The following is a 20,168-nucleotide window of genomic DNA, read 5'->3' as shown; positions in this document are numbered from 1 at the left end:
CTTAAAAAAGTGGTATCGGTGCATCCCTAGAAAAAAACCCACCCTAAATGATTGTGTAGACAGCAGATTATAAACTTCCTCAATCAAGCGGTGTAATGGATGTAATTTAACAATACACGCATCTATTTATATATTTTTTTTCACACAAGAGTCACACAATTTTCATACACAGATTTGTAATTTTTTTCAATTGAATTCAATTACAAAAATGTGCGAATTGTCTGTGAACGTTGTATGAATCATTTATGAAAACATTTATAAATAGACCCCCAAGTATTATCAGGTGCATTGACTATATAATAAATTACAGAATAATGTGGTATTAGTCATGGCAATAAGGAGACTGTTTTTCCTACCGTATAGTGAAACCACTAAGCTTTGTAGGGGCAAAGGGCAAAGCTATCTAGTGATGAGATGTTGACTATCAACAGACTAGTGAGATCCCTTTACAGGATAGGTTAATCTCAGTATTCTGCCCCTGCAGCAATTTTTTAAAAATAGAATTAAAATGTCTATAAGATGGATTTTTTAACTGCTCAACAAAGTAGTGGTAGTAGTGCAAATGTGATAGGAGACACCACAGTGAATGATGGCTGACACCATAGAGAATGATGGCTCTCACAGATGCATGTGCCAAGCTACAGATTTGAACAGCTTTTATTCTCTGAACCAATGGTTTTCAAATTGCTGGCTGCAGACCAAATGCAGCACTTTGCTTGCATTTGAACAACCCTTGGGGCACTATTCCTCCCACTGACACCAATGCAATGATATGCACTATTCCTCCCACTGAACCTTGAATGGAGCAATATTCCTTCTACTGACAACAATGATAGGGCACCATTCCTCCCACTGACACCAACAATGGTGCACTATTTCTTCCCCTGATACCAATAATAGGGCACACCTTCGCCCACTGACAATGATGGGGCACTTTCGCTCCCACTGACAGCAACGATGGGGGCACTCTTCCTGCCACTGAAACCAACAATGGGCCACTATTCCTTCCACTGACACCAATGATGGGGCATTATAACTCCTCCCTACACCCACAGGCGTCAGGCCATTGTTTACTCCCATAGCTCACTAACACTGGAACATTTTTTGCTACCCTGACCACCTTGCTTGGGCCAATGTTTACTCTGAAGGACCACTGATGCCAGGGAATTTTCTACTGTCACTGGCCATACTTTGACTCCCCTAAGGTCTGAAGGACAGTGAACTGGCCCATTGTTTATACAGTCTGAGGACTTCTGTTCTATGTTATCTCTTGCCACACAAACTAGATTGCAAAGGAGCACTGAGAAACCAGAAACCTGAAACATTGTTCTACCCCAGCCAGGCCCGGGAGGGTGCATGGATTACCTAATCAGTGTGCTGCTCCTCCTTGAATGCCTAATCAGAAGGTTGAGCCGGGGTATTTTTCTTCTTACAATCTCAGACTAGTGCCATTATGATTTCAGGAGAATGGGTAGGAGGTAATGCTCAACTGTGCACAAGGAGGGCACTTGCAGCTATAACCGTAAGTAAATCTGGATCCTCAGATCATGATATACACCTGAAATCCTGCTTTAAAAGTATTTCTAAAACAGTGACTCAGATCTTGGGAACAATGGCACTATTATTTATTTACACTGTACAGTATGCAGAGTCAAATAACATGTTAAAATAGACTAGCCCCAGCAGATGCATTAATCAGATCATACCTTTCTGCTTGCTCACTTTACGCACAGTCATTGCCGCTTGCCTCTTCTGGTATTCTGAGATTTCAAAACCTGAAAAAGAGACAATAGCATATATGATAAACCATAAATTACCCCCTACATTAACACAAATGTAAATGCCATGGGAAAGATAGGACAACTCAATTTTCAACACCCCAATGTTTATAGCAAACCAGTGGAAATGATCCCGAAGAATACATATGTTAAATCAGATATACTGTATGCTGCTGCAAAAAAACGTTCACCAGTTGCCACCTTTTGCCATTGCTAGCGAGTTTTTCAGCAGAATGCAGCAGTCAAACATGGATCTTACTAAGAGGAATTTAGGTCTTAGCTTAAAGCCCAATTGAACCTTCAGTTTAAATCAGCTAAACACATCCCAGGTGCACCTAAACAAAAAGTGTAGAAAGTCTTAAGGTGCCCATACACCTTACGATTATCGTACGATAATCGTATGCGATCGACTTTTCGTACGACAATCGTAACGTGTGAATAGAGTGCCCGACCGATAGTACTGTACAATCGTACGACTTTTGACGGTCAAGCATGTTTGAAAACTTTGGTTGATCGTACGATGTTCGCATGGTTGGTGGCGTTTCCGTCCGTCAAAAGTCGTACGATTAACACTGCGCATGCGCAAACGAAAATAATTGCGGTCAATTACCGCAAGTCGTCCAGGTGTTTTTTTCTAACTACCGCTGATTGAACCTTGCGATAATCGGGGCAGGATGGGGCCGTCGTACGAAAATCGTACGACGGTTCGATCATCGGACGAAAAGTTTCGTCCGATAATCGTAAGGTGTATGGGCACCTTTACAATTTGTTTGTAGCGCTTTTTCTGCTAAAAAAAACAGCTTAAAAAAATGTCCAAAAAAATTCCATTCATGTCTATGGCCTTGTTCATATCTGAGCGTCATATCGCTTGTAGCAAAATGCCAGTCGCTTGAAGAAAGCACATGAGCTTCTTTTTGGCAGATTCTGTGCTTCTCCCCCCTAGACTTCAATGGAAACTCTAAAAAATGCATGTTTGCTGGGATTTTGCATGTCTCTGCCTATTTTTATGTGCTTAAAACGCGCATTTGTCAATTCACATCAATGTGCTACAATCTGCTCATTATAACACGCAACTTTATGTAAGAGCATTTTACGCCGATAAAATAATGCAAAAACATGGATAAGACGTACTACAAAAAACAATATTTCATGTCGCTCGGGTGTGAATGCAGGCTAAAGCTGCTTCAGCCTGAGGAAAATAGCTTGTCCCCTGCTAGCAGCTGCAGAGTTAGACCCTTGTTCTCTGTGAGGAAGCAGTGCAGAGGTCCAGCACAACCCATACTGGGTCAGACATACCAGCTCGTGCTCCCTGCTGATTGGACAGTTCTGGCTCTGACTTAGCAGGTGACACGTCAGAACTCTGCAAAGAGATCGCTGCTTCCCTACAGAGAACAAGGGTCCCACTCTGCAGCATGCCAACAGGACACAGGTTGTCTATTGGCATGCTGGTTGCTTTTAAAAAAAAAAATATATAAGACTTTGCACACCTTTGAATTTGATACGCCAGCAATGCATTTAGCTAATTTTAACTAAAAGTTCAGGTGGGATTTAATTTTCTGATTGAAATACAGCTTAGTATATTAGGAGAATTGGCTAGAATCCAAACTAATAAACATTGGAGCTGAATCGGAAGACATACTGTAAGTAAGGTGTGTTTCTTATAGCTGAGCTCCAGGAAAACAGCTAAATAAACAGATGAAATGCATTTAAGGTGCCTGTTTTACCTGCCAATTTGTATTTCTATCCATCTAGTTCTGAAATTCACACAGCCTTGCTACAGAACACAGCCCGAACTGGCTGGTCAGAAGATCTGATTAATTTCTGCTGCAGATAACACTTACATGTCTTGTTCCTCCTCCAGTCTGTGATTTAACAGTACAATGAGAAACAGCACATTGATTAGGTCATCTTTCTGTCACTCTGCTCTAGCCTCCTATTAGCATGTTCCTTGTTAGCACATGAGCAGTGCAGTGCAGCTGACTAGCTTCGTGTGCTGCTTCTTCATCTCCTAGACTAAGCTCTGCTGTAAAGAAGATTACAAGAGACTGATACCAAATTCAAATACTTACAATGTTTGAATTGAAAGATGTAGTAATGAATATTTAACTGCATTCATTTGGGCATTTTGCTGAGAGTATATTGATCCAGATAGCAAGATAAAAGAATAAGCTCAGGCAGTTTGTAGATGAAAACTTGCTTGAATAAAAAAATGAATCTTGGAAAAATGGGCAGTAAAAAAATAGTTAAACCTTTCTCAGTAGAGAAAAGATGTCCAACCATCTAGAACACTAGCAAAAAGCTGAGGAATACTGGGAGTGGGTTGGGTTTTACCAGGCTGGTCACTGTTTTTTTTGTTTGCCAGTGTCCAAATCCTCCTGTAGGTGGCAGTATAACCAAATTGTTTCTGAATCTTGCCCCCCCCCCAATAAACAAGAAAGAATATAATACTCTTACCATATGTTCTACACTAATCCATCAACTGTGTAAGTTACGGGTGATGCCTAAAAACATAACTTGTCCCCACGTGTTGCTGACTACAGCTTAGCAAAAATCTTAGTGACAATCTGTTAGAATTTAGATAGTCCAAAACTCCTGGAGTGCTGATGACTTGATGTGTAATATCAGCAAACTCCTGTTCAAATGAAATTTGCATTATATATTTTTCTTTTTTTAAGGCTAGTGTCACATTTTCTGCTGGTGCTGCAGGCACTTCTGGGTCCCACCCAGAGTTCCTGTGCCACAGCTAATCTGTACTCTAGCACTGTCTTAAAAGGCTTGTAGTCAAGTTGCTCTGTGTTCAAGCAAGATGTCACTGCACCTATGCTAAGTTCCTTCAGTGTTTTCTCTTGTGTTTCCCATGCACCCAGTGACTATGACCCTTGTGCACTCCAGCGACCTCTGCACTCCTGTGCCTCCAATGTCCCCTCCACTCCTGTGCCTCAAGTCACCTCTGCACTCCGGTGCCTCCAGTGACCCCATACTCCTGTGCCTCCCAGGAGCTCCGTGTGCTCCTTACAAATGACAGCTGCCTCCTAACGTTTGAATTTTTCTCTAGTCTAGTCTTGGAGCTGGAACAATATCTGTACTTGTACTTGTACCGAGTACGGCACTTGGTATCGGTGCATCCCTAATACAGACCACTGTTCCTCACAGCTAGAAGTTAACAAAAAATGTTGAGTAAAGGGGGGTAAAGGAGAGACATTGCTATGATCCCACTTAATGCTTCTACCATATACTCCCAGTTCACCATCAGGCCAACAACCTCTGGTGTCGGATGCAAACAAGTCTATACAGAAGGAGCAGAAGAAATTTTAGGGCAGAAGGTATATGGAGCTACAAATATAAAGAAAACTGTCACAAGAGGTATATGGAGATATCTGTTTGACTGTCATACTCATTCCCTAGCTTCACTGGTTTTTGAGTCAATAACTAAGAGAAATATGAAAAGCAGCATCTCTGAGTTCCTTTGCCACATGATCAGGGCAGCCATCAGGGGGGTACCGCCGATACTCATGTAAGGGGCCCGGGCAGCCTGGGGGGCCTGCCTGGGTCCCTTACATGACTATCGGCCGACAGTGAAGGGGGAGGAGGCGGAGGCCTGGCCCTAGCAGCGCAGGGCCCCAGCATTGCCTCTCCAGCGGCTTTGAGACAAGCTAGGGCCCCATCAGTGACGCTGCTTGTCTGATGTCGGACTGGCTGGAAGTGACGTGACGTCACTTCTGTCCAGTCCGGTGGCAGATGAGGCCATGTGTGCAGGTAAGAGGAGCTAGGAAGGAAGGAAAGGAGGGAGGGGAGCAATGCAGCCCTGACCAGCCCACATGAGACCCCTTCAGAGCCCACCATAGACAGTCTTAGATGGGCTGTGCAGCATTTATGTTGGGCTCTGCAGGGTCAATCTCAGGTGGGTCCTGTGTCCAGCGCGTCACTAAGCCCTGCGTCCAGCAGCGCGGGGGGGGGGGGGGGGGGCGGCCTAAAGCTGTGTAAGGGGCCCCAAAATTTCTGATGGCTGCCCTGCACATGATTGTTCTGTCAGTAAAAGCAAGACAGCCAGGCAGCTACTATTTTCAGAAAGAGGCTAGCAATGACTGCAAACTAGTGGGGAAAAGTAAGTAATATCACCAGTTTCTATCAGTTTTACCTTATTCTCCTACACTCATATTAATTTAGTGAAGTTTAAATGTCATATACTATAAACACATATTTTTAATTTCACAAAAAGTGTGGTATCACTCTATTGATTTGTTTCTTATTTTATTTGTATGTCTATATGTAAATGTGCCCTTACCAATTTTCTCATCTTCCTGCACCATCTTCCTCTCTTCCCTGAAGGCACGCAGCCACCTCAGCTTCTCTTCTAGCTTCTTGGCGAAGTATAGGTGCATTTCTTCTGTCTCCTTGTTATGTAGTTTAAAGGCATTCTTCACACTGACATTAAAGTCCTCATCTCGACCATCATCCACCTCTATAACATCATATCTGTCCATATCCAAGCGACCTTTATAATAAAGGATGTCTCTCCTAATCAAGTCCTGTTGGGAGAACAATAAATGGATTATCATTTAAAACAGATGAATAATGACAGATTGGCTAAAAAACCTTACTGCTACTCACAAAACAAGTGCCCAATAACAGGGTAAGCCAATCTAATTGTTCATAAAGTGAAATTAAGTATTCACATTGTTTTATGAATTATTTTTCTTGCACTTTTAGGTTCAAAAGAAGCATGGTAAGACAAAACTTTACTTCAGGAGATTTATGAAGATGTGGTTCGTTAAGTGCTTGCAAGAATCCTACTGTCCCTTCTGCAGGAGGGACAGCTGGCTGTTCAATTCTTGCTCTTAGCTATGGCTGTATTACAGACATGATTACTGAGCCGTTGATTCAGAGGACACTTCATGGATAAGCAGCAAGCAATACAATACTGATGCCCTTTGCTCCAGCAAATCGTCATTTCCCAAAGGGATATGCACTGTGCACTGTGTCAGTAGTTGCTGAGAATCAGTGCTACAGAATGTGAAATTCCAGCTGCCATACTATACTGTACAGGAGAAACTGCTAAAACAAAATAAAAGTGAATCCAATGGGCTGGGAAGGTCTGATAAGTGAAAGCTGCAATTATTTGGAGTATATCCATATGGTTGAAAGAGGCCATCTGGAGAGGAGGCTTCTGCTGGTCCAAACACTGACAGACAAGGCGCAGAAGGTTCCTAAGATAGCAATGCGGCTAAGTGACTTATAGCAGAGAGGGAAATAAGCAACAAAGATTTCAACATTAGGATTAAAGGGCACTCACTAGCAACACAGGATGAAACACTGCTGTACATGAAATATTCCATCACTGACAGATGCTGGCATCTAGCAAAATGACAGCAAAAGTATCATACACTGTGCAAAATGCATTGAATTAGGTATACCTGCTCATTAAAGCAAATCTGTGTGTCAACAGTTCAGAATACTGATAGTGTATTGGTGTTCAGAAATTTTTGTTTATATACATTAGGGCCCTTAATATTGAGAGTCAGTTAAATGAAAAAAAACATTTCAGCATCGCAACTCACTAGGTGCATCTTTTTTTAAGCACACATATAATATGTCATGTCACAAAGAACTTGTGGCCAGCATACTCTCAATAAAATAGAGCCAATTTTGGAGGAAGTCAAATAAAGGATAGAGTAACTACCGTAGTGGTAGTTGAACCCAGCACACAAGCAGGGCTTAACAATATTGCTTACTTTTTAGCCACCATCATTACATGCGTGTCATATTATGCTAATGTATTCAGTCCGTTATGGTTGTTACTGTCGTTTTCAGTGCTTGCAGGAGTGCTAGATTTAAACGGAAGAAATATAGAAGGAGCTAGAAAACACCATAGCCCACTATGTACATGGAAGCTCCATTCCTTTGCTTTGACAGCAGTAAAGATCTAGCATGTTTAGCATTATAATTGCATTACTTTCCATGCTGCAGTTCCATTAGTCTGTTGTTTCCAACTGCTTATTTAAGCACTAAACAGTTCCGATTCCACTTTAGGTTCTAGACCTGAGTTTTAGAGTTTTAATATAGGCCTCGTGGGTTTAAAACTTACCAGAAGCAGAGCAAGACCAAAACAAACCAGTACTAAAAGCCATAAGGTAGAATTCTCTGCTGTTTCCCTTTCTGGGCTGTTCTGTAAGGCTGTGTTTTGTCCTCTTAAAGTGACACTAAACTCAGGAGTTACATTTTAAAAATGCATTCAAGTACCTTAACTATTAACATAAATGTAGCTTATTTGTGTATCACTTAGCTATAGATCCTCAAATCATCTTTGAATTGGTAGTGACTCTGTCCTTCCTTCTGGAGGGTGGATACTTTTGTTCCCCGTGGTCTTAAAATGAACCTATGGCCAGGCTATGGACAATCATGTGTTTATGTATTCTTAAATAGCCGTTAATGATCTTTTAAGCAATGTCCCAGGCACTGTGGAGCAAATGATTCTGAAAGTTCCGAAGAAAAGCCCTAAAATCATCCAGGTCATCAAATAGACGGCTGCTAAGCCACTGCTGAGAGCAGAGCAGAGTGAGCCAAACTGAATTAGACAAGGACTTGGAAACAAGCATAATGTTTCTGCTGTAAAGATTGAGAATGTATTTCTCCACAGTTCTTGCAGATACAGAGGTCAGTGATGACTTGTTTAAAAAGCCCATTTACAGTATAATATTTATGTATAAATACTCGATTGTCAATAGCCACTCCACAGTTACACATTAACCTATTGTAAGAAAAGGATAAGAAAAACCAATTAAGTTGTGGAAGGTTGTGTTCGTTACACTGCTGAGTTACAAGTTGTGTTCGTTACACTGCTGAGTTTTCTAAGAAGCCTAACTTATCAGGCTAATTATATAACTGCTGCAGTTCTACTTTAAGAGTTGGCCTTCACAAAGTATATTTCAATTAATGAAGAAAAAATAAAGATAGATGTATGCTAGCAGCCATGTAAGTAAAATGTATTTTATGCCTATGTTGTTTGGATGTTTAATTAAGGAAGGAAATTTAGATAATCTGGTCAATCATGAACTGTTGTACGTACTCTCACTTGATTAATTCCCCAATTTGAAGCTGTCTACCCAAGAGACTGTGGATGTGAGTCTGTTATCATCACATATCATCATCTACAATTCTTTTTCATAATTCGCACTCTGTGTTTTTAACCTGTACCGTTTTGGGTAGTCACTGCCCTGCCGGGGTAATTGATCATGCTTGTCTTTCACCTACCTGTCCTTTTTTTCTACTGGCACAGTCTGTTTTGCACCCCTGTGCTTCAAAGTTGCTACAGTGCTTGGTTATCTAATTATAGTTGTCTGCTGTTTGTCCAGTTCTCTGAACAATATGTGTCTCTGTCTCCACTGCCATTGTTCCTGTGTTACCATAGCTGTTGCCATTTAACCAAAGTGTCCAAGCCTGAGAGATGCACTGGTAGACAATTCTGTCTGTACTATCAGTAGACATTTGCAGTTCAGGTTCCTAAGTGAGTGACATGCACTTTCAACTAGTGACATTGACAATTTTTCAGAGCTAACTTCTACACCACTTCTTGCTTATCTGCAGTGCCAAAGCTAGGGAGGTGCTGGGGGGGGCATGTGCCCCGAGTGCCACTTTAGGAGGGGCGCTACTGGATGTGTGAATAGAGAACTTCTCGCTTGGGGAGGAGCAATTCTGAGCCTTTGCCCCTGGTGACAGAATTACCAGCTTGCCCACTGCTTATCTGCAGACATTGTCCAGCTGTATTCCTGTTAATTTGGTGTGTACTAATCACGGTATCTCTTTTTGCTCTGCCCTGAAGTTTCACTATAGACTGTCACCACGTCCTTTCATCTAAGAAGTCCACAAAAACCCTTTTCCTGCCTTTTATTAAAAGAACAGTGCTTTAAAGTTGTCCTACCTTTCCACACCAAACCCACTTCCTCATTTAAATTAATTTTAAAATCAATATGTGGGGTTGTATTTTGAACCATCCATATTGGGACTTCCTTTTATAAACAGTGCTTAAAGTAAAATAAATATGCTAGCTAAACTACATGATACTTCCCACTACAATCTGTTTAAACAGTAGGATTGAATGAAACACTATATGCTGCTTACCAAGCGTTGCAGGCTTTATATACTGTAGGTGTAATAAATGGGGTTCATATCTGCCTTAATGGTGCATTGTGGAATGCTGGCATAAACATTAAGAATGTTTATCTGATAATTACAAACACAATAATGCTGCCTTGCCAGTTTAATCCCATAATGTTTCCTTTATAGTCTTTAAGGTATTTGATATTACAAAGAAATATAATACAAAAACTGTTCCGTATTTTTATAATGAATAAATAAGTATACAGTGAAATATAGGATTATTTTCTATTCTTGAAATAATCATTATTTAAATCTGTTATATAATATGTTTTAGTGTAATGTATGGGCTAAAAGTAGAACAAAAGACTGTTAAAAAAATAATCCTATACAGCCTCTTCAGTTAATGCCTATGGCTTTTTCTGCTTCTTTAGCAATAATCACGAAGCGCCAGTTTTTACCTTGAAAGTTGAAGTCAAATGCTGCTTTTTCCATTTCCTCTGCAGCGTTGTCTACACTTCTGCCTCCGCCCTGACTCCTTGTTGCCACCTTTTGCGTCTACAATACTGACGTCATGTGGTCACATGTTACAGTCCACTGGAGGTCTGCACATCAATCAAGGAGTACGCCTTACCACCCAGTTCCTCCTAATGGTGCACAGCAAAGCCTGATTCAGCCCACTACTGCAAAGGCCACTCTCATAAAGGCACCCCACTGTGGAGAGAAATCCTTATGAATGCATGAGCTGTAGTTTTTCAGTCACCTACAGTGCTTCCGCATAGCATGCAAAAGCTTCAGATAACCCCATCCTCCACACCCTTCAGTCTCAGGTAGTGACAGCAATGGTTGGAAGTGTCACAATTTTAGCTTGCAGAGACTATGGTGGTGAGCTTAATTTGCATGATCACATGGAGTTTTAATGCAAAATGAAGAGCTGTTGCATGAATAAAATGAAAATGCAGACATTGAGACCTTAATTGTACTTTAAAGACGAATTTCAGTATAACTTCAGATTAGATGCTATCAAGTTAAAAACAGCTGCTTGACGTGAAGTGAACCTATACTTAAAAAGTGAAGCTGTAGTATTTTATAGGGAACATCTAGAAAGGTGTGCTATGACTATGTGATTCCCAGAAAAGTCTAAGTTTTGACTTGAATTTTTTGGGAAAAATATAGTTGCACTGCTTTGCATGTACTCGAAGGTACCCGCACCCTCTGTCATCTGTGGATTCAAAAGTGCAACCGTGCATAAAAATAGTGCTTATAATAAATAGGTGCCAGTGCACAAACCTGGCAGGCCATCTGGCCAAGGTATAAAAATTGCTGCAGGCTAGCCAGAAGGCTTGCCCAAAAAGCATAGTGCAGAAAATGCTTTAGGTACCGTGACCAAGAGACGGTGAATCACAGTGGGGTCCCACACCCAAGTGATTTTCTGGGACACCAACCCCCAGGGGGCACAGCACCTCAGGCCTCTGCACTCCCCAAACCCTCCGGCCAGACCAGAGCAGCACCCATCCCCATCAGGAGGGATTAGGGCCGAGAAAGTTCCCTTCTCTGGAAAGATCGAACCCCTCAGCACCGTACCCTCACTGTCAGAGAGTACTAAGCAACCATCATCCCTCAGGACGGCACTGTTCCTCTCCGAAAACTGATACTACACTTGATCTTAGCCAAAAGGCAGAGAAGCAAAATTACATTTTTAGACCGAAATCGTAAAAAATAAATTTGTCAGGACGAAATCAAAATAGAAAATTATTTATTTTCTAACCATTTTACATTGTTTTTATTATTTAATATTTTTATTTATTTATTTACTTACTTTACTGTTGGGGGCACTGGGGAAATATCAGGAGTCTAAACAGACCTCTGATTTTTTTGGACTTGTAGTTCCTTAGCTGATATATATGTGTGGGGGTGGGGGGTACAGTTCTAGTGGATGTTTATATAATATGGGGGGGGGGGAATGTTCTGCCCCGGGCGCCCATAACTCTGGTTACGCCACTGCTCCTACCCGGTCTCCATCCTTAGACTCTACATGTCAGAAGAGGCTGAGCGGGACGTTGCGTGAGGAGAGCTTGGCCCCCTGCTGTGATACGCTTGACAGCACTCTTCTCCCCGCCCCGCCCGACCTCCTGAAGGTTTCTCTCCTCCTCGCATTTTCCCCAAAGTACCATTTTCGGATGATAAGCTTCGACGGCAGAAATGTCACTGCATCCCTAGGAAATACAGTGCAAGGATCTCAATGCTCCTACTTTATTTGTATTGGGCAAGGTTAGATGTTTATTACTAGTTTGTACTAACATGAGGTTTTAAAATCTTTGATGGAAAATTGTTTGAATATCCTCTATATATAACACTGTAGCCCCTACACTCCTTTTTGGAGGTGTAAATGTCTTTTCAAAAGGGTGCAGAATAAAATACAATTAAAATTGCATGTTTTTGTTGCACAACCAATTAAATTCTTTACTTTAATTATTTTCCAATATCAAACTGGAACTATACACATATACAATAGACACAAGAAGATTGTGTGTCAAATCTGGCATGCAGACACGTGTCAAGAAGTGTCTGCAGTCTTGGCCACCCCTTTTTAGTAAAAACTACCAATGTACAGTGAACTCAGGTCTTACTACTTAGCATTTGAAGAACCAATGAACATCAGACTAAGGATTCAGCAGTTTTATTGGGGAGCTGCAGGGCTAGATTAGCAAATGATACACCATAAGAATAGTAAAGGAATACAGACTGGTAATAAGGCATGAGGCAAGCAGTGCCCCTGATGCACAAGACAGAAAAGACAGTAAAGTTCTATGTGAGAGTGGAAGTTAGAAAACAAATTATAGCATAGAAAGAGAAAAAGGATACTCTGAGGCAGGGCCAATGAGTTAGATGGTACTCCACTGAAAAGTTGCCAGGGGTAACTATACAGAGAGGAGCTATAGAACTATACAACAAGAGCCAAGGTGGAAGGTTTCCAAAGACAAGCATGAAGAGTAAGCAGCAAGCAGACAGCAAGAGCTGGGCTAAAAGCTTGCAAATGCTATGCAAAATCCGGCATTTTTCATGGTAAGAGTGAGAGGTAACAGCACTGTTTGAAGCACAGCTGTTTTAAGATGTGCAAATGCAATGCAATATCACCACATTCTGTCATTCCAGACCTTGATCTCTTTTTGTGACTGGGAAGATGAAAGAGCTAGCCAGCTAACAATTTCATCTTCTTGGCTTGGAGCAGTCACCCTCTCACTACTTTGAAAGAAAACTGGTAATAGCCCTGACTGACCCTTGCTACTGCCCTTGCTGATTCCCTGAATGCTGCTTTCTTCTTGCCCTTTTCACCTCTACTTATGGTGGGGCAATACAGCTGGCAGAGACACTAAAATGTAATTTTTTGTTGCTGCTTTGTACAGCCACCTTTCTTTTGGCAGTTCCTAGCATTTTGTTAAATTAACTTCACGCACTTGGGAAACTGCATTACCCACAATTATAAACAATGTAAAAGATGACAGTTTTCAATCTGCATAGAGTAAGAAAATTTGGTCACTTCAAAAGCACTGTTATAAACACCACAAACTGGTTTGTTTACAAATGTTAATTAATTATCATGTTTTACACCTTTTTTTTTGTTAACACAAGTATGCAATATGCTTTGTTAATTTTTTTAGTGCCACACATAATACTAAATTATATCAGTGATGTTCTCAAAATAATGAAGACTTAATTAACGTGCATAGTTTCTGTCAGTTACATGATATACAAACACATATTTAGAAGTTTTCACCTTTTTACAGAGAACCAACTGGTGATCAAATAGGAAGAATACTCTCTGCTGCTGGCGTCCATACGGCTGGTAGACCCACTGCATCTCTCCAGTGTAAATAAGTTCGGAGCTTCTGTCCAGGATATCATCTCCCTGTCAAATACAGATACAGGTTACCTAACAGTAGATTAACCCAGATTGCAGTCAATTTTCAGTCACTGCATATTTTATGAATATAAAAGGAGAAGACCACCCAAAATAGATATTTCATATATGCATGAATGTCAATGGATGGGATGATGGATGGTCAATGGATGGGATGAGTCAGCAGTTGATATCTCTTATTTCTAGGGAACTCTGGTAGCGACAGATCTCAGCCCATCTCAGAAAAAAACAGCTAATAATGGCTGATGATCTGCGTTAATGGTATCTAGAGGCCAAACTGACTGGCTCCCTGGGTCCACTGGATGTCCTCGGTCCCTAGCATTCCCATAATCACTCTTAACGGTCATTGCATACTGATCATACGGAGGTTAGACCCGTCCGCCATGCCCACGAGCTCTCACATTATGGAGATAAGGTACCCTACCCAGAGTCCTGACCCTCACGGCACTGGGGTTCACCAGTTATAGTTGTTCCAGCGCAGCTGCATGCAGTACAGAGACATTTTTGAAGTAGTTCCAACAGATGTTGATATGTTTAATCCTTACTACTGTTCACATGCAATCGAGCTACATTTTTGGATCGCAGTCTGCGCACTGCTACTTGATCCATGTGTTGTTTCACTTTGGAGTTTACCTGCATTGTTACCATTTATTCTATCAATAAAAACTAACATGCTGAAAAAAACAAAAAACAAAGTGGAAGCAAGTGGTAACAACAGCAACTCAGCCATGAAGTGGTAGGCCACGTACAATGACAGAGTGGGGTCAGTGCATGCTGAAGCGTACAGTGCGCAGAAGTCGCCAACTGTCTGCAGAGTCAATAGTTACAGACCTCCAAACTTCGTGGGGCCTTCAGATTGGCACAACAACAGTGCGTAGAGAGCTTTATGGAATGGGTTTCCATGGCCTGAGCAGCTGCATCCAAGCCATACATCACCAAGTGCAATGCAAAACGTCGGATGCAGTGATGTAAAGCACGCGGCCACTGGACTCTAGAGAACTGGTACGTGTTCTCTGGAGTGACGAATCACACTTCTCTGTCTGGCAATCCGATGGACGTGTCTGGGTTTGGCGGTTGCTCGGAGAATGGTACTTCCCTGACTGCATTGTGCCAAGTGTAAAGTTTGGTGGAGGGGGGATTATGGTGCGGGGTTGTTTTTCAGGGGTTAGGCTTGGCCCCTTAGTTCCAGTGAAGGGAACTCTTAAGGCATCAGCATACCAAGACATTTTGGACAATTTCATGCTCTCAACTTTGTGGGAACAGTTTGGGGGTGGTCCCTTCCTGTTCCAACATTACTGCGCACCAGTGCACAAAGCAAGGTCCATAAAGACATGGATGAGCGAGTTTGGGGTGGAGGAACTTGACTGGCCTACACAGAGTCTTGACCTCAACCCGATAGAACACCTTTGGGATGAATTAGAGCGGAGACTGCGAGCCAGGCCTTCTCATCCAACATCAGTACCTAACCTCACAAATGCGTTTCTGGAAGAATGGTCAAACATTCCCATAGACACACTCCTAAACCTTGTGGACGCCTTCCCAGAAGAGTTGAAGCTGTTATAGGTGCAAAGGGTGGGACAACTCAATATTGAACCCTACGGACTAAGACTGGGATGCCATTAAATTTTATGTGCGTGTAAAGGCAGGTGTCCCAATACTTTTAACAATATAGTACATATACTTTAGAAAAAGTTTCAGTGCGATCCAGGAATCAACAACTTAGGTGCACTTTATACTTGGATCTCAACATGCAGGCCAAATTGAGAGCTGTGGTGCAGGTCGCAATTACCAAAATACAAAGTGTATTGCCATCTGTTAATGTAACCTATAGACATGTGCAATCAATGTATTGTTTGGTGCAGGGGAGTTGAGCTTATCAGACTGCATGACTCTGGGTTCAAGGATCCCTGGGCATATGGGATTATATTTCTAACTGACAATAACTATTGTTATTAATTACATAAAGCTCCAGGCAAACTGCCAAAAATTGCTGAACTGAATATACAGTGTGTAGGTTGTTTTATGTGCCAAAAAAATTCAAACTCAATTCAGCCAGTGTTGTGATTCACACACCTCTGCCTGGTGTATAGACAGGCAGCTTACAACTGTTCAGTTTACTAGTTTACTCGCTTTGTGAAACCTGCCAGCTATCTGAATAATGACTTTGTCGTTGACTCTGGACAATGGAGTGTGATGGTTCTGAAGAATTACAACTGCATGCTGACTGTCCAGGGTGACAGAGGTGTCTGAATCACACATTTAGATGAACAGAATTACAAATCTGTTGGCGTGTAAAATAATCTGAATACTATATATAAAGTTACACAATTTGTACATTTAAGCTGCTTACCTAAAGATATGGTGTAATCCCCTCTTCGGGTATATCAAAAATGTATATAAATAAGTTATGGACAAAGTTAATCAATCCGAAAGGGTGGGGAATTTCCAAAGAGTGAATATGCAAATTTAATATATATAGTGACATGGTATGGTGTGGTATCAGTATGGATAGGCCCGCCCATACTGATGTGGGGATAAGCCATATAGTAATCTACCATCTTGAAACAAGTGTTGAAGATTTCACTGGATTCACTTTTTCAATTTATCACCGATCACATTCCTTTGTTTTTTTGTATAAAGAATGAATCACCAGTTGGGATTATTTTAAGTTGTATTGTCCACGGGCAACATAACTGTACACAAAAGTTTAGATATTATTTGATGCACAGTTTTTTCTTTTCACCAGGAGGATATAAGAATATAATTATTGTTTATGTTGTGGCATTTCACAAATATTTTTTCACCGCCATTGGAACACAATAGATTATTTTGTCACTATATATATTAAATTTGCATATTCACTCTTTGGAAATTCCCCACCCTTTAGGATTGATTAACTTTGTCCATAACTTATTTATATACATTTTTGATATACCCGAAGAGGGGATTACACTTTATTCACTTTAATAGCGCTGCACACTCAAAATCTTTTTTATCTTCACAAAACATAGCGCAGCAGCTCTCACATCGCACCCAGTCCAGAAGCGCAGATTTTACATTGTTTCATACCTAAAGATATGATTTAAATCTTTTGAAATGTAACGTATAATGTGTTGAATTGTCTGAATCAAACTGCAATATTCTTGGTGGGCAAACAGTTCAATTTCATTTGTTTAACAATTTGACAAGAGATTCAATTTAAGCTCACTGGACAATACTACTAGAACCGCTGGCTGGCTGTGTTGGGATTATCCTACATTGCATATCTGTTCTACAGCAAACACTGCTGGTCTTAAGAGTCTCCTATATTATCTTCCATTATGTGTCAGAGACGGATAAGGAATCAGGCAGGGAAATATCCAGAAATGTAAGAGTGAATGGCAGTGTATACATTCTCTCTTGATGTGTGAAGGGTGAAGACTCCTGAACCAGCCATGACACAGCTGCAGCAAAGAGTGAGGTTCAGAGAAACAGGACTGTAAAACATTTATGTAATGACAGGCAACATTTAACTTGACAATGGGATGCCCTATTGGAAGTGCACAATAATACACTAAGGCATCTAATTGACATATCTATGCTTGCATTGACACCCAAAGATGGGACTTATGACACTATGATACATAAGGTTGATTATGTTTCCCTAACATCTACTCTATCAGTTCCAAGGTGAAAAAAATTAGTTAGATACCTAGTTGGGTCAACTTGCAGGATGCAATACATTGTAGTACCCGCTTTGTTTAGGACAGACTGTTCTCAAATGGTCTGAGAAACAGCTGGTTGGACTACAAGACAGAGCGGTTAGGAAAAACATTTACAGAGTTATTTACTTAAGGGTGAAGAGTTTGGAGAAGGCAGGAGAAGTGAACAATCTAGGACAACATAGTTGAACTGGAAAGTGAGCTGAATTGGAGAATTTTTCCAAATCAGCTATTTTGTCCTAGATTGTTCACTTTCCCTGCCTTCTCCATACTCTTCATACTTTAGTAAATAACCCTGGAAATATTATTATAGATTGGATCTTTAGTTTTTGGGGTTTTTTTTGTATATTGTTTCACTGCTCAAAGCAATCCATAAATTTTCAAGTGCTCAATCCAGCCAAAAGCCTCCGCTGTTGAAGACAATCAGATCCCTGAGCCATGATTAAATTAATTTTTACATTAGATTCCATGAAATAATGGAATAATTAACATTTGTATCCGATATATGTCACTAATAACCACACACACCGCCTTTATTTTCCTTTTCCTTTAACCTGCATTTTTTTGCTTTCCTCCATTAGATATATATGATGTGGAAGTTGGTTAATGCCCTTTTGTAATTAAAACATTTTACTTGTAAATGTATCAGTTCATTCATAGCTGTTGCAATATTCTATAATTTACCTGAACCACAATAATTACAAAAAATGCATAAAAAGTTAAAAAAGGACCCATGCTTCCGTCCCTGTAGAGCCATTTTCTATTCTCATCCTAAACATTTTCACATCAGAGCATGTGTAACCCACAGGCAACACGTCATGTTGGTAGGTATTGGTGAGCTACAGGTCTGTAGAGAATGTGCGTCACCCTGTTCATCTACACTTACTTGAGTGCCACCCAAGAGGTGGTTGCATCAACGCCTTGGTGAGCTACAGGTCTGTAGAGAATGTGGTGGAATTTGGACTGTCACCCTGTTCATCTACACTTACTTGAGTACCACCCAAGAGGTGGTTGCATCAACGCCTTGAAAGTAACAGCTTGGTAAATACAAAGAACTAAACCATTAGAAGATTTCGATTGCTAATAACACTGTTCAGGCACATTGTATGAAAGGGAGTTATTTACTTGTGGAGTGGGTGCAGTAATTCCTGATTTAGTGAGTGGCAGAGCTGTGTTCTAATTAGGGACTCACAGACTGATTAGCACTGCAGGCAAGGGGGAGATCAGACGGGAGGGAAAGCAAAAGCAACGTTTCTCTTTTTTTTCCACCAGGCTCCCTTTTTGATGCTTTCTGTTGTTTGAAAACCCTGTTGTAGTCTCTGACTTTATTTTCCTCAAGAGATTTGCTGATCAAGCTGGCCCTGTCTCCAGAACAGCATCTTAACGGCACGATGCACAGTTTTCAGCCCAGCGTTTGATGTGAGAAGGCATAAAAAAATGGCTTTTAAATGTGAGTTTCAATGCCTTGCTGAAGAATCTGAACACACATGAAAGCATCCGAGTTGACAGCTATGTAGGCAGTTGTTCTATTATGCACAAAACCGGTTAACCTTTTTGCTGCTGGAAATGGCAACTCGACTTAGGGATGGTAAGGCCCTTGACTAGCTATTGATCTTGCCGCTTTGCAAAAATGCTCCAGGGACTATATGGTGGATGGATAAAAATAAACATTATGGGAAGGCCTATATCACTAGGCAAGCATGCTCTACATTACCCACCATCAAAATACTGTAAGACACATCACCAAAAAAACATTTTATAGTCACACACATTATGGCCACACAACACAGTGTTAACATAATCAGCCTGAGACAAGGAAACCAATAACGTACGCCCATTGCACTTGTTTCTGCAGCACAGTATTCAATTTGGTTTCAATTAGTTTCTTCGGTTCTCTCAGCTGCCAGTCATTGCTCCCTATCAACTCTGCAGTGGATTATTCGGGGCTCACTGAAGCACACAGCTGTGACTCCATATTTAGAGGGGAATGGCTCAGTCAGATAACAAATGCATCAGGGAACACGTCATGTATACCAGCCTGATAATGCTGGGGTCTTCCGAGGAGAAAATGATTGCATATTGGTTGTCATATTAACCCTGTAACCTTTGTTGTAATTGTAGCCTTTAGCAGCAAAGGTGTTTAGAGCAGATGCTCTTTTCATGCAAATTAGAAAACAAGAGATGGCACAATTTTTAAATAACCCCAAAATATATACTAGGTCATGGAATGTTCAGAACTGTCCTGTTCCTAAAGCCTAACTCCAGCCAAATTTTTTGTTTTTAAAGTTTTGGATACACTTATGGACCTGTAATTTCTTTTGTCAAGTGTTTATTGCAGTCCATGACCATGCTGGTGAAATTTCACATTACTTCCTGTCCTTGTGAAAGCATGCCTTGAAAGTTCAAAGTGGTAGATGTGGGGAAAAAACTCCAATTGTTATTAACAACATGCTGATGCATGAGACCCCATATATTGAATTGGACCTAAACTCTTAGAGGGACTGTAATTGGTAGCTCTAAGCATGCTGAGGAATTTCCTGGACTGCTTTCATAATTCAAGCACTGTGTCCACTGATTTGGTACAGCCAGCAAGTCAGTAACCAAGCCTAACCAAGGTAGCGGCAACATGACCCCCCCCCCCCCCCCCCCCCCCCCAAAACAAAGTGAGCCGGC

The 20,168-nt window shown here is 41.1% G+C and overlaps 1 protein-coding gene across 5 annotated transcripts in view; it reads right to left on the bottom strand.

The window, feature by feature from the left end:
* ARHGEF9 (Cdc42 guanine nucleotide exchange factor 9) overlaps window positions 1-20,168 on the bottom strand; it is a 252,896-nt gene that overhangs the window by 13,514 nt on the left and 219,214 nt on the right. For all 5 annotated transcript variants that reach the window (XM_018560090.1, XM_018560092.1, XM_018560091.1 and 2 more), the window contains exons 7-9: window positions 13,651-13,782; window positions 6,064-6,307; window positions 1,707-1,775 (exon numbers count right to left, since the gene is read on the bottom strand). In XM_018560090.1, the coding sequence (XP_018415592.1) occupies window positions 1,707-1,775; window positions 6,064-6,307; window positions 13,651-13,782 (445 nt within the window). The remainder of the gene's footprint in view (window positions 1-1,706; window positions 1,776-6,063; window positions 6,308-13,650; window positions 13,783-20,168) is intronic.

This window comes from Nanorana parkeri, unplaced genomic scaffold, assembly GCF_000935625.1.
Source record: "Nanorana parkeri isolate BGI_ZX_2015 unplaced genomic scaffold, ASM93562v1 scaffold431, whole genome shotgun sequence".
NCBI lineage: Eukaryota > Metazoa > Chordata > Amphibia > Anura > Dicroglossidae > Nanorana > Nanorana parkeri.
Note: the sequence above shows the minus strand (reverse complement) of the source record. Positions and strands in the feature narration are given on the sequence as shown.